We start from the raw sequence: 15,095 nt of genomic DNA, 5'->3' as shown, positions 1-15,095 counted from the left end.
TGATGGACAGAACACTGGTCCAATGCTGGCCCAGGAGACGGGACTTCCTATTACAGAAGCCGCTGTGTAAACAGGAGATTCTCGCTGTATGTAATCTGACAGCGCTTGTCCCGACCCCTTCCCTCTGAGGCAGCCCAAATTGCAGTATTGGTTTATAAAACGCACACACTATTTGCACCCGATTTTCAGGGTGAAAAAGTGAGTGTTATACACCAATAAATACAGTATATTTTCTTGTCCATCGAGGGACACATGAAGTCCTAAACTGGTTATATTACCACTTACAGGAGGAATGGACACTGGCAAAAAAACAGTTGGCCCGGGCGAAGATAAAACCTCCTACTAGCAGCATCTGCTTTGCTAGTGTCAGCTGACCTATTTTTATTTTTTTTGCTGGCACAATTTCTTCAGACAAGACCCTTCTCTACATTTCTGACAAAGTTTTATCTCCAATTGCAAACATCTAATACAGTACTGCAGTAGTCCTCTGCCTGGCTTCTAAGCTATTGCATCTGGACCTCCATGGCAATAGGGGACCCCCCTCTATGACAACATGACAAAGGGGCACAGCCATTTCCTCCCAAGACAAAAGGATCCGTTATTGATCCCTCATTCATGAATGATACACATTCTAGCCAATTGTAAATTCTACAAATTGGCTATAAAAGCGTTACATAGGAGTACCATATCTGACCAGTACAAAGCCATCCATTTCCACTGTAAGGTCTCATTTAGACTAGCGGTTGGAGGGTAGCAAAGATGTGCGGTTAAGCCGCGTTTTTGCCACCTGCTAACCGCCCTCCCTTAAAGTGATTCTAAAGGCAGAACGTTGTTTACCTAATGGATTCTATGCATTAAAATAAAAAAAACCTTCAGTGTGCAGCAGCCCCCCTAATACTTACCTGGGCCCCTTCATGATCTGGCAATGTGCACAAGAGCCTCAGCTCGCTGGGGATCTCCCTCCTCATTGGCTCAGACAGCAGCAGGTGCCATTGGCTCCTATTGTGGTCAATAACAGCCAGTGAGCCAATGAGGAGAGAGCGGTGTGTGTGAATGGACACACAGAGCAGCGGCTTGGGAGCGAGCCTGCTCAGGTGCAAGCCGCTTGCTTTGCAAGTCACTCGACAGGTGGGAGGGGCCAGGAGCAATGGCAGGGGACCTGAGAAGAGGAGGATCTGGGCTGCTCTGTGCAAAACCATTACACCAAGTAGGACATGACATTTATTTATTTTTAAAGCCAAGCCTTTAATATCACTTTAAGCTGCAATAGGCAGCGGATGGGGATGTTAACATGGCGTGAGCGTGATGCTTCACTTTGTGGCCACGGCAAAGTTTACCCCGACATGTGTCTTCACATGCAAATCCATAGGGAGGCACCACTAATGCCCCGCAATGCACGCAGTGCAATTATTGGCACAAATGGGGTTAAAACAGGCGTTGCACTTCTATATCTACCCCCATAGTGCGGTTATTAGAAGAAACATTGGGTGACACCGATATTGTGGCAATTGCTACTGACCTTGCATTTTACTGTACTGAAGGGAGCCAGGTCAATGACTTCCGAGAACTTGATGTGTTTGTTAATCTTGTGAAGATTGAAACCATTCTGGGGATTGAAAGAAATAAAGCTTACCACTTGAGTTAGTTTTAAAGCAAATAATAGTCAATAGTCTAAACCTGACAACGTTATTAATGCTGGGTCATGGTTATACATAATACACCTCTATTAAAGCTGAACTCCTGGAAAGCAGCTAAGTTAATAATTAAAATAAATATAAGAGCATGTCTGACCTACAAAGGATCTGTAATATTGTTCAGGCAGTATTTTCATCTAGGAACCCCTACCAGCCAGAATAGCAAGGTCCCTGGCCTAACGGTTCTGCACTGCAACCCTGCTGACGGTACAGTGAAGGAAGACAGTGATGAGTCTTCAGTGTTCACTCAACTTCTGTAAGCATGCACAGTAGAGTAACAGAAATATGCACTGCAGCTCAGCCTGTCTGGATACTACTCTGTGACCGAGCTGCAAACTACAGGACCCAGAGCAAATCTGGGGCTTGTTCCTACCTTTGCTTGGTGGCTATGCGTTTATTTTATTTTTTTCACTTTTGTAAAGTGACATGAAGAAACAAAGCTCTGGCTGCTCAAACACAGATACACCATGCAGACAGAGTATAGCAAGTCAGTAACCTGGAAACAATCAGCTGAACCTACACCACAAGAACACTGGTGACTAGTCATTTGCTGCTTGTCTTTTTGAGGAAAGGCTTCCACAGTTAAAGGGGGTGTAAACCCTTGTTTAAAAAAAAAAAAAAACATATCATACTTGCCTCCACTGTGCAGTACATTTTGCACAGAGTGGGCCTGATCCTCGTCTTTTGGGGTCCCCCAACGGTGCTCCCGGCTCCTCCCCGCATCAGTAAATCCCCTAGAAGCGCTCTCCCTGTGTTTTACCGTGCGGGCGCGCTCCAGTGTCCAGCATTTGCGTCCATAGACACAGAATGCCGGACTCAGCCCTGCCCCCGGCATCATTGGATTTGATTGACAGCAACGGGAGCCAATGGCTGCGCTGCTATCAATCTATCCAGTCAAGAGCCGCGAACCCCCTGGCCAGAGGCACGTCTCTGGCGGGGGAACGAATGGGCTCAGGTGAGTAAAACGGGGGGGCCAGGGGGCTGCCCAGTGACAGAAGTTTTTTCACCTTAATGCATAAGATGCATGAAGGTGAAAAAATAATGAGGGTTTACAACCCCTTCAATTTCCTTTTCAAAGTGAACGCCTGGGCACAAAAATACAGGAGCGGCCACTGTCAAATTATTTAAAGGGACAGACTCCAGGGGTGTCAACTTTCTGCTGGTTCACTACTTAGTCAGTCAGTGACCTAGAAAAACGATGCCACCCACACAGTGGTGAAGCAGATTGAGGCTAATGACAGCAGCTTGTATATTTATATCTGAACATTATAGGTTTTCATCTTAATGCAAAAAATACAAATTAATAAATAATAATGCAACTTTCTCCCTTTCTTTTATCAGCCTAAGGCTGGGTTCACACTACGGTTTTCCCGTCCGTCAGCCGCATACGATTTCAGTATTGAAAACGCACGGGCCCGGACGGGAAAACGTATAGATAGAGAATGCATTGCAAATCGTATGCACTCAGATGCATCCGGGTGCGTACGATTTGTTGGCAAAACGTTTTTTAAACGTACGCAAAACCGTGTTCAACCACGGTTTTGCGGTCGTTTTTAAAACAGTATGGCAAACGCATACGTTTTCCTTTAACATTAATGTCAATGGAAAACGCACATGTGTGCGGTTCCATACGTTCCCGTCCGTTTCAGCCGCATACGGTTTTCCATATAAATCGTATGCGGCTGACGGACGGGAAAACCGTAGTGTGAACCCAGCCTAATACTGCTAACTTGGTTAGCTGACAACACTAAATAAAATCATCCGATACGCTCCCCCCTGGTTACTACAGACAGGTGCATACATTGCCTGAATGGCGAGCAAAGCCAACTCAAGAATCCATTTACAAGTGCAAGAAAAGTAAAATATTCATAGTTTGTGCCAGTTTATCACAGACATCTGCACTGCAGTCCTCTAATGGGGCCACCACAGAAAACATACCTGCTGAAATCTCTTTAAATGGAGGGTCAGGATAGGAGGTGGAGCCGAAACCAACATTTGTTTCTTGGCGTTGGTGTAAACAAACTTCTTCTCTACGGAGAAAAGACACAAAATTCGGTGAATTCCACAACTATGAACACTTACAGCTGCACAAAAAGGTTCTTTAATTAACTGATTTCAGTAAACAAGGTCACAATGGTGGGCTGGTCTCACATCTCTTGACATGTCCAGCAACAACTATCTCCATCTCTGTTACCTCTCTGAGAAAGGGTCCACAACACAAGACAAACCTTAAGGGATTCCCCCATCATAGTGGCCATAAGCAGATGGATGGCCTTTCAGTGGGGACACTTGGTCCAGTGACTACGGTCTAAGATGGTATTTCTTCACTTCATTTCTGTTGTGTCTACAGGTCAGGAAGTGAAGGGAATTATTCCCAAATGGGATACAAAAGAAAAAAAAAAAAAAAAAAAACTGGACAGTTAAAGTGGTTGTAACTCTAAAAAAAAAAAAAAAAAAAAAAAGTTACTGTTCCTTTGAAGCAGGGGTCTCAAACCACATAGTGCTACTGCGGTGTCATTTTCCCATTTCTATGTTGTAATCTACCTGGTTGATTCTGCCTGTTCCCGTGTCCCTCTTAGTGTGCTGACCACAGTAATCATGGCTGCTGATCCACGATATTGTGGACAGGTTACGTTCCTCCGTCATCATGCTGCTCTACTCTCTCTTTCTCTCCCCATACCGCTCTGTCAGCTCAGGAGTAGGGAGCCGTCTCTTCCCCTCCCGGCGCCATTTAGTCTGTAATAAATTAGTGATTTCAATTCCTGCTAGCCCATGTTCTACAGAGTGCGTTTTTTTTTTTTTTTTTTTAAATCGGCAGCCAAATGCCTTCGTTCACATTGCCGATGTGCGGTCACGTGACTGCCCAGGTGATGTCAGAGGGGGGACTCAGCCTCTCCCACTGTAGTCCGTAGATCAGGGAAGGAGAGCGGTGGGCGGTCACATGATCGCACATTGGTTATATGAAAATATTTAACTAAACGGGCAATTTTTAGTTAAAGCAACGCAGTGCAGTATCGCAAAAAATAACCTGGTCATTAAGGGGTCAAATCCTTCCGGTCCTTAAAGCGGATGTGCCATGGGGAAAAAATATTAAAAGCCAGCAGCTACAAATACTGCAGCTGCTGACTTTTAATATTAGGACACTTACCTGTCCTGGAGTCCAGCGCTGATCGCAGCAGAGCACGAGCGATCGCTCGTCTCTCTGCTGCTCCCCCCTCCATCCACGCTGAGGGAACCAGGAAGTGAAGCGCTGCGGCTTCACTGCCCGGTTCCCTACGGCGCATGCGCGAGTCGCGCTGCGCCCGCCGATTGGCTCACACGCTGTGTGCTGGGAGCCGAGTGTTCCCAGCACACAACGGGCGACAGACGGGAAGTCAGAAAAACCCGTCTTTCGTCCGTAGCGTGTGTGCCTGGAAGTGGGTGCAAATACCTGTCTTTAGACAGGTGTCTGCACCCCCCTCCCCCCTGAAAGGTGTCAAATGTGACACCGGAGGGGGGGGGGCGGGTTCCGATCAGCGGGACTCCACTTTAGGGTGGAGAACCGCTTTAAGTGGTTAACAAAAAAAATTGCTCATAACTGCAGCCAGTAGCACAGTCTACATAAAATCTTACAGGCTCAAGCACCTTATTTTAACCTCTACTAAAAAGAGCACCAGATGTGTGGAACATAGGCACTATCAGCATTTCCTACCTTTATTGTGGTGTTTTATTGTCTTGGCCTGTCTCTGTGTACACGTATTACACAGTAGTTGGTTGTTCCCCACCAGGTCCTCCTTGCGGGTAAACTGATAGAGACAACTGAGGACTGACCACTCATCCAGCTGAAGCTCCTTGCGGTCTGCGAGGGTGCAAAAGGCAGTTCTGGGGTCTTCATTCACCACTTCATAGATCTGTGGGGTGGGCACTTCCTCTATAATTTGAATCTCAATGTCATTAAGTTCAACATCTGAGCTCAGATTTAGCCTTTCTAGATCTGAACTCAAATTAAGCCGATTTAGGTTTTCTGTTAGCTGCTCGTCCACTGAATCCTGTTCTGTCTCAGGACTCTCAGACCTCTCCTCTTGCACCTCATCACTATCCATGTTAGCCTGACTGACGTCTCCGTTTTCCAGAACCACAGTCACTTTGTTGCTGGGCTGACCCTCACTTTCCAGACTAGGCTCAGAATTATGTGGGCTTCTCCGATTCAGATCATGACTAATTTCCTGTTCTGTCACAGAATTATTTTGGTTTTCCAGAATTTTAGAGCCGGCCTCAGCATTATTTTCCATGTTCATTTGGCATGCTTCTTTGTTTTCCAAATGTCCTAAATCTTCTTCTTTCTTTTCCATATCTACCTCACTGGTTATACCAGAAGACAGTCCATTGGTTGAGGTATCCTCTTGCTGCTCACAGTTATTATCCAGCACATTGTTATTGTCAGGGATAAAGTCTTCATCCTCATTATTACTCACATTCGGATCAATCAGCAGCACGGTCTTATCATTTATCTTCTGCTGTCGCCGCTGAGTCTGCGGAATGGTAACAGATTTCAGTCAAAGGTACGAATATAGCTTACAGAAGAGAAGTAGAACAAAACATATCACACAGTGCATAGCCAGTATTATTACAATCACTTCTAAAAGAAAAAAAGAAAATAAATACTGCTACACTGATGTCCATTCACTTTTAACACTTTCCAGCTGTTGGGAGCCCCCTTTAACAGTTTGTACCACACCAAAGGTGTTACATGGTCTTCTGGCCCATGTGATCACTGTGGTTGGCTGTTACAGTGATTGGAAGCCTATCCCACTGGCTTCTGATGTGCGGTGGGAGTCAAGTGAGCATGCACCCAGTACAGAACAGCAGCACCAGCTGTGCACATATATGTGGCAGCTCGGCTTTAAAAAACACCCACCACCATGCTGTCGCATATCTGTGTACAACCAGCAAAAAGGGGTTAAGGAATGGGTTGGCCATACTTCAGAAGCTTGCAATCCCTTGCCACTCCTTGCTCTCCTGCAGCTAGCAAGAACAACTTGGCACTTCCAAGTATGCGACCTACTCCTCGGTAACCGTGCCTGGGCCTGCAGCCAATCGCTAGGACTGAAAAAACTGTCATCGATCACCAAGGTAGGGGCCCAGCTGATTTCAGCGCTGGCTTTCCTTACCTGTTTAGCCAGTACCTGGGCCTATCAGTTACTACTACTACACCATCAGTAGACAGGGAACCAAGGTTTAAACCCACTAGAAACATTCCTCTCTCTTTTACCCACAAGGTGGTATTCTTTGTATGCATCACATCTGGAATACGAGTGTCCAAATTGTTGTCTTAAAGGGGTTGTAAAGGTTCAGGGTTTTAAAAAACAAACATGTCATACTTACCTCCGCTGCGCAATTAGTTTTGCACAGAGGGGCCCCGATCCTCCTCTTCTGGGGTCTTTAAGCCCTTTAAGCCCAGCAGTGCACGACCCGGTCCGAAGCTCCGTGGCCGCGGGACCCGCTGACCCGATCGCCGCTGGAGTCCCGCGATCGGTCCCCGGACCTGAAGATCGGGGAGAGCTTTGTGTAAACACGGCTTCCCCGTTCTTCACTGTGGCGGCGTCATCGATCATGTGATCCCTTTTATAGGGAATCACAATCAATGACGTCACATCTACGGCCACACCCCCCTACAGTTAGAAACAGAGATGACGTCACACTTAACCCCTTCAGCGCCCCCTTGTGGTTAACTCCCAAACTGCAATTGTCATTTTCACAGTAATCAGTTCATTTTTAATGCATTTTTTGCTGTGAAAATGACAATGGTCCCAAAAATGTGTCAAAATTGTCCGAAGTTTCCGCCATAATGTCGCAGTCACGAAAAAAAAAAACGCTGATCGCCACCATTAGTAGTACAAATGTAATAATTAATAAAAATGCAATAAAACTATCCCCTATTTTGTAAACACTATAAATTTTGCGCAAACCAATCAATAAACGCTTATTGCGATATTTTTTTACCAAAAATAGGTAGAAGAATACGTATCGGCCTAAACTGAGGAAAAAACATTTTTTATATATATTTTTGGGGGATATTTATTATAGCAAAAAGTAAAAAAATATTGCATTTTTTTCAAAATTGTCGCTCTATTTTTGTTTATAGCGCAAAAAATAAAAACCGCAGAGGTGATCAAATACCACCAAAAGAAAGCTCTATTTGTGGGAAAAAAAGGACGCCAATTTTGTTTGGGAGCCACGTCGCACGACCGCGCAATTGTCAGTTAAAGCGACGCAGTGCCGAATCGCAAAAAGTGGCCTACTCTTTGGCCAGCCAAATGGTCCAGGGCTGAAGTGGTTAAATGACACAGTGAAAAGAATTTCTCAGAGAAAGCAACACTCTAAAATGTATTTAGATACATCAACACCCAAAGAAATGTCACTATAGCTGGTTGGGTGCGCTGTCTCTTTTAAATTGTTACATAAATATGAAAAGATTAATCGACAATGACACAACGTAGCTGGTGTGCTCATCCGGAGGCGAGAAAGACAAAGCTCAGGTAAGTAAAACGGGGGTCTGCAGCATGAGAGAAGGTTTTTTACCTTAATGCATAGAATGCATTAACCACTTCCTTACTGGGCACTTAAACCCCTTCCTGACCAGAGGACTTTTTGCGATTCGGCACTGCGTCGCTTTAACTGACAATTGCGCGGTCGTGCGACGTGGCTCCCAAACAAAATTAACGTCCTTTTTTCCCCACAAATAGAGCTTTCTTTTGGTGGTATTTGATCACCTCTGCGGTTTTTATTTTTTGCGCTATAAACAAAAATAGAGCGACAATTTTGAAAAAAAATAAAATATTTTTACTTTGTTGCTATAATAAATAGCTCAATTTTTTTTTTTACGTTTTTTTTTTTATCCTCAGTCTAGGCCGATACGTATTCTACATATTTTTAGTAAAAAAAAAAAAAAAAATCGCAATAAGCGACTGGTTTGCGCAAAAGTTATAGCGCCTACAAAATAAGGGACAGAATTATTATTATTTTTTTTTTTTTTTTTTTTTACTAGAAATGGCGGCGATCTGCGATTTTTATTGGGACTGCGACGTTATGGCGGACACATCAGACACTTTTGACACATTTTTGGCGCCATTCACATTTATACTGCAATCAGTGCTATAAATATGCACTAATTACTGTATAAATTTTTTTTTTTTTACTAGAAATGGCGGCGATCTGCGATTTTTATTGGGACTGCGACGTTATGGCGGACACATCGGACACTTTTGACACATTTTTGGCGCCATTCACATTTATACTGCAATCAGTGCTATAAATATGCACTAATTACTGTATAAATGTGACTGGCAGGGAAGGGGTTAACACTAGGGGGTGAGGAAGGGGTTAAATGTGTACCCTAATTAGTGTTCTAACTGTGGGGGTGGGGGGGTGACCGATCTGTGTCTCTATGTACAAGAGACACAGATCCGTCTCCTCTCTCCCCGACAGCACCGCTGTCTGCGAGAGCCGGGAATGAGAGATGATCTCATATGTAAACATATGAGATCATCTCTCATTGGCCGCACAGATCGCCTAGGAAACGGCCGCTCCGATTGGCCGTTCACGGCGATCTGTGACTGGCTGTGTCCAAGGGACACGGGCCAGTACAGAAGTTCCCCGCCGCACGCTCGGGAGCGCGCGCGGGGAACGTGTAAAGGAGAGGCCGTAAAAACACGGCCTGTTAGAGATTGGGAGCCGCGCTGAGGCCGTACAAAGTCGTACGGCCGTCAGCAAGTGGTTAAGGTGAAAATACACAAGGGTTTACAACCCCTTTAAAGTGGTTGTAAAGCTCCAGTGCATGCACCATAAAAGCCATGTACCACAGTACTGTGTCCACTTATATAAAGTAAATCGCTGTACTGTTACCTGTAATTTCTGTTTCCCAGTGCCTGCTTAAGCCCTCAAAACAACTGATCAGTGGGCTTGTCTTCATGCGGGAGGTCGGGAGGCAGCGTTGTGACCTCAGCAGACTCTCCTCTTATCTCTACACTCCCCCCAGTAAGCACAGTATCACAGGGCGTGCACCGTAGTACTTTAACAATGCTTTATGCTGCCGTTCTGTGGTCTGCGCTCCATACTTGTTTTCCCTCAGCCTCACTGGTGCTTTTTAGAATCTCTGGGCTGACAGCAGAATGGCGCGATTCCCCCATTGGCTTGGCCATGCCTACTCACGAGTATCGACTAATAGGAACTTGTGGAAGTCACCACCTGACTTACACTTGGCCAATATGGATATGGCAAGGAGCAACCAAGATACGCCTAAAAACAGGCTTCAGTCCACTGACGTAACTTGCCGGCGTATTGTGGGCGCATATTTACGCTGGACGCATCTGGCGCTCCCATTGATTTCCTATTCAAATATGGAAATGAGGGAGATACGTCGATTCACGAACGTACTTGCGCCCGGCGCATAATATACGCGGTTTGCGTAAGTCGTACGTCTGGTGTAAAGTTATTCCCCATCTATGAGGCGCAACCCATGCAAAGGTATGGACCAGGCAACACAAGCCGTCCTATTTTACGTTGTTTACGTAGTACGTGAATATGACTAGGCGTAGGTTACGTTCACACCGTAGGCAGTGATTCGACGTATCTTAGCCAGTTGTTTCGACGTGATTGTGAGCAAGCGCACTGGGATACGTCCACGGGACGGCGCATGCGCCGTTCGTTTTAAGTACTTGTCTGGCCCATCATTTGCATGGGGTCACGCCTCATTTGCATTGCTCACGCCCACTTCCACTTACGCCTTAGAAGCCCAGCACATTTTTCGGAGTGGAGGCTTTGTGAATTCCATGCTTGCCTCTCTGCGCTGCGTCGGTGTAGCGTAAAGGAGATACGCTACGGCGGCATAAATATGCGCCGATGTATGTGAATCCGGGCCGATATACACGCCTCCTTCTCCCATGCTCGTTCATGAGAGAAGGAGTTATAAAGGCAGAAGGTTTTTTATCTTTACGCATTCTATGCATCAAGGTAAAAAAATCTTCTGTGTATAGCAGACCCCCCTGCTCCCCCCCTCCCCAATTACCTACCCGAGCTGGGTTTCTGTTTTTTAATAAATAACAAACATGTCATACTTACCTCCACTGTGCAGCTCGTTTAGCACAGAGTGGCCCCCGATCCTTGTCTTCTGGGGTCCCATGGCCGCTGTCTCGGCTCCACCGCAAGAGATAACCCCCCTCTGAGAAGTGCTCTCCCAAGGGGATTAGCTTGCGGGCGCATAGCCGCCGACTGTATCACTCGGCCCTGCCCCCCTGCGTGCCGTGTCATTGATTTGATTGACAGCAGCGGGAGCCGATGGCTGCGCTGCTATCAATCATCCAATTAAAAGCCGAGAAGCCCGGGACATGAAGCCAGCGTGTTGAGGGCTCAGGTAAGTAAATGGGGGGCTGGGGGGCCTGTAAGCAACGGATGTTTTTTCACCTTAATGCATAGGCTGCATTAAGGTGAAAAAACGCGAAGCTTTACAACCCCTTTAAGATTCAGGTTCCTCTCCTTGCTGTCAAGGCGCACTCTACTATTCAGTGAATACTTCTTGGGCTTTTCCACATTAAGCAACAGTTTTTCCAGATTTGCAAAGCTGTCACCTGCTCTTCTATTTACACGTTCTATCATATGGACATTGTGGCCTCATCTGATGCCATCCTGTTTTTTTACTTGGGCCTGTTGGCATCTGCTGTGTTGCCCACCCCACAGTCGGACTGCTTTATGATGTCCTGAAGGTGAAACGCTTCCTGTGTCTCTTAGGCTACTTTCACACTGGGGCCGCCTGAGCATTAGCGCTAATGCAACACTCGTTTTAGTGGCCCTTTTCACCCGCGCTTTTAACCCCTGCTAGCGGCCAAAGAAGGGGTAAATACCCCGTGTTGCAGTACTTCGGAGGCGCTGCCCATTCATTTCAGTGGGCAGTGCGTTTTAAGAGCCCATTTTCAAACCTTCCAAAGATGCCGCTTGCAGAACTTTTTCTAACGCCCCGCAAGCGCACAGCCCCAGTGTGAAAGCACTTGGCCATTTACATTCAGGCAACATGGAAGGCATTTTTCAGGCGCTGTACAGGCGCTATTTCTGACGCTAAACCGCCTGAAAACTGCCTGTGAAAGGAGCCTTAACAAGAAAAAAAAAAAAATTAGAATTCCTGTACTCATTGTAAAAAAATGTATTTATTTTTTGTCCAATGAAGGACATAGGTCCCAGCCGTCTGTGTTTATGTTCATGCTCTTTGTACTTTTCTACAAAACGGAGGCATGCCGGTAGTAGAAAGGGTTAGGCTGGGAGGGCCTACCTTATTTGCCAGTGTCCCATCCCCCTTGTAGGCAATAGTATATAGACCAGTGGTTCTCAACTTGGGGGTCGGGACACCCTCGGGGGTCGAATGATGATTTGCCAGGGGTCCCCGAATCCTGCACCGCTCTCCCAGCCACTTCACAGCCACCCATTCAATTTACGGCATGGCTGGGGGGGCAGAGACTAGAGGTCAGCTGACTGGTGGGGAATGTGAAGTGGGAGGGGCTAGAGGAGACCCTATCTCCTGATTTCGGCATAGGTGTTACTGCTACGAGACACCACAGAGCCGGAGAGACAGTGAGTAACACTACCTGCGATTATAGTTGCCATTAAAAGTCCCCACTACAGTTCTCAGATGACCTTGATCAAAAGCACCCAAGTTGGCAGATCAGAACTCCCCCCCCAGCATTGCCCCTGATCCCAACTCCCCGCCAGCCCTGCCACTGATGCCAACTCCCTGCTAGCATTGCCACTCAACCCATTCCCCCCCACCAAGGAGACTACATGGAAGGGAGAGGAAAGAGGGGGAGGAACAAAGAAATGAAGAGAAAGAATAAGAGAAAGAACAAGAAAGATGGCCAGATGGGGGGGAATTATTTTAGGACAGAGAGTGGTAAAAGGGAAAGAAAGGAGAACAAAGAGTGGTATGTCCTAAAATGTACCATAAGGGGGTTCAATAATGTACCAGTGGAAGGAACTCAGGGAGCACTAAATGTCCGTGGGTTAGGGGCGCAAATTACTTGTCTTGCCTTTGAAATCTGACAACCCACACTACAAAAATAATTTTACTGTTGGGGGTCCCCACAACTTGGTTAATTTTATCAAGGGGTCACGGCACTAGAAAGGTTGAGAACCATTGATATAGACAAAGGTGAAAAACTGTTCCTCAATGGACACCAAGAAAGATTTTGCTGTATTTTTTCATGGAAAAATTAACAGCAAATATAGATTTTACCTAAAAGACCACTTGCTGGTGACAGCGAATATCACAGCCTGCCCCTACGGTTATAATACTTTGGGATTTTTATTTATTTCTGTGTGGACAGACTTTAGCCTACACAATGGCAAAACAACATCAAGCAAAAACATGATACTGTATATTTTTTTGTGTTTTTCATTTGAGAATTTCACTCCAAGACAACAATTTACAGTAATGACCGAGTACCTTGGCTTGTTTTTTGGCTTGTTTTTTTGCTTTCTTCTGAAGGTGTTTACTTGGCCCTGAAGGCTGATCATTCCTATCTTTTACATAACTGTCATCATCGCTTTCTTCTTCATTCTTTTTTTCACAGACCACTTTTGCCGATTTTGCAGTATTTTTTTTGGCAGGCTAAAATAAAAGCACATTACAATGACAATATGTCACACAGACTTATGGGACACGTTAGACATCCCCAGTCAATAAAGTACAAATCGTTGTTTTTCTTTGAATAGATGGAAACTGTTGTATGAATAACCCCTTTCGACAAAAGGGCATTTTTTCATTTTCTCAAAGAGGAATTCAACTCAAAAAGTGAAGAATTGCTATGTTCCAAAGAACAAATAAAATGGCAATTGTGACTAAGAAGTGCCATAATAAATGTACTTTTTATCTTGAATTACTCCAGAAAAAGAGCACTTCCAGACACTCCTGTGCCTATAGTCTCATAACTGTGCAGCTGCAGTGTGAGATCTAAGGCACTGCTGCTTCCGACATCTATTCTCAGGAGATTTGGTGATGTTACAGTATATTAAAATGTTTTCATGCTTTAACCATTTGTCTACTGGGCAATTTTACCCCCTTCCTGCCCAGGTCAACTTTCAGCGCTGTTACACTTTGAATGACAATTGCGCGGTCATGCAACACTGTACCCAAACTAAATTTTTATCTTTTTTTTTTTTTTACACAAATTTTTATCTTTCGCCGATAGGCTGCACTGATTGGTGACACTGATGAGGCACTGATTGGCAGCACTGGTGGGCAACATCTGGACTGCACTGATGATCAGGACACTGATCATCAGTGTTTATGTTTATTAGCGTTAGGGACCACAGATACCAGGGTGCTGTGACGAGGCTCTGTGGTTTACGCATGTATTTGCAAATGCGTGCGGAATAAACCTCTGTTTTTTAAGCATACTATAGAAAAACAAACCAAAGAATTGGAAAAGCACTGCGCTAAACTATAAATAGTGATTTAGAAACATGCTGCCAGTACAAAAAAGTTGTGGATACAAAAATAAGAAAATGTGTTAAAATAAGAGGTACAGCGCTAAAACATGTAGCTGATGTAGCCGTGTTGGGGGAAGGCAGAGATATAGACGGTCCGTGTATATACTGACCGTGGACACTCCTCATACAGCATGTCTGGCAGCTCATCAGAGTATACACTATGGAATTCTCTTTTTTATTTTTTCTGAGATACTATTGAGTGTTTGATCTACAGCATACACCCAGCTTCAGCCACGAGTCTTTAGGGAGACTGTCAACACCCTAGGCTCACACTGACCGCTGTGATGGTGGTCAAAGCTTCTGGTAAGGAGACTGCATCATCAGCACTTGGGTGTTCCCCTAGGTGGAAGGAGTGTGTTTTCTGGCTCTATCATAAAGTCTATATATAAGAATTTCCTGGATTCATACACATTCAGTTGTGATTTATTGGGACTTTTGCATTATTTATTGGATTGTCACATTCACTTATTTAACAGTTTATATTTATTATCACTGTTATTTTACACATGCTTGTCTTTGGAGCATTGCTATTCACATACGTATTTCCTTGTACATATATGTTATTTGTTCCCTAATTTTTTCACAGAAGTTTTACACATACTGTTAGGTTTAATTGGTTGTCTACAAGCTGGTCGGTAAGCAAGCAAATTTTTTTCCCCATGGATTTATCCATGGCCCTGTTTATATCCTATGTAGCCTTCCAATGCTGCTTACTGCAATGGCCAGCTATAGATGGGGGCAGTGGCAACACACTGACACCTTTGCAGCCATTGAGCTACCTGCTGGGTGCTTAATGTGCTCCTGCACCTTTAAAAAGGGGTGGGCTCCCCTTCAGTCCACCTGCCCTCACCTATCCATCAGAATGCATGTGCCTCCAACTGTGGGAGG

The 15,095-nt window shown here is 45.2% G+C and overlaps 1 protein-coding gene across 1 annotated transcript in view; it reads right to left on the bottom strand.

The window, feature by feature from the left end:
• The window catches only part of USP16 (ubiquitin specific peptidase 16), a 51,965-nt gene that overhangs the window by 2,416 nt on the left and 34,454 nt on the right, over positions 1 to 15,095 (bottom strand). The window contains exons 13-16 of the mRNA XM_040338844.1: positions 13,162 to 13,326; positions 5,386 to 6,205; positions 3,633 to 3,724; positions 1,520 to 1,606 (exon numbers count right to left, since the gene is read on the bottom strand). Of these exons, the coding sequence (XP_040194778.1) occupies positions 1,520 to 1,606; positions 3,633 to 3,724; positions 5,386 to 6,205; positions 13,162 to 13,326 (1,164 nt within the window). The remainder of the gene's footprint in view (positions 1 to 1,519; positions 1,607 to 3,632; positions 3,725 to 5,385; positions 6,206 to 13,161; positions 13,327 to 15,095) is intronic.

This window comes from Rana temporaria, chromosome 2 (assembly GCF_905171775.1).
Source record: "Rana temporaria chromosome 2, aRanTem1.1, whole genome shotgun sequence".
NCBI classification, from domain to species: domain Eukaryota; kingdom Metazoa; phylum Chordata; class Amphibia; order Anura; family Ranidae; genus Rana; species Rana temporaria.
Note: the sequence above shows the minus strand (reverse complement) of the source record. Positions and strands in the feature narration are given on the sequence as shown.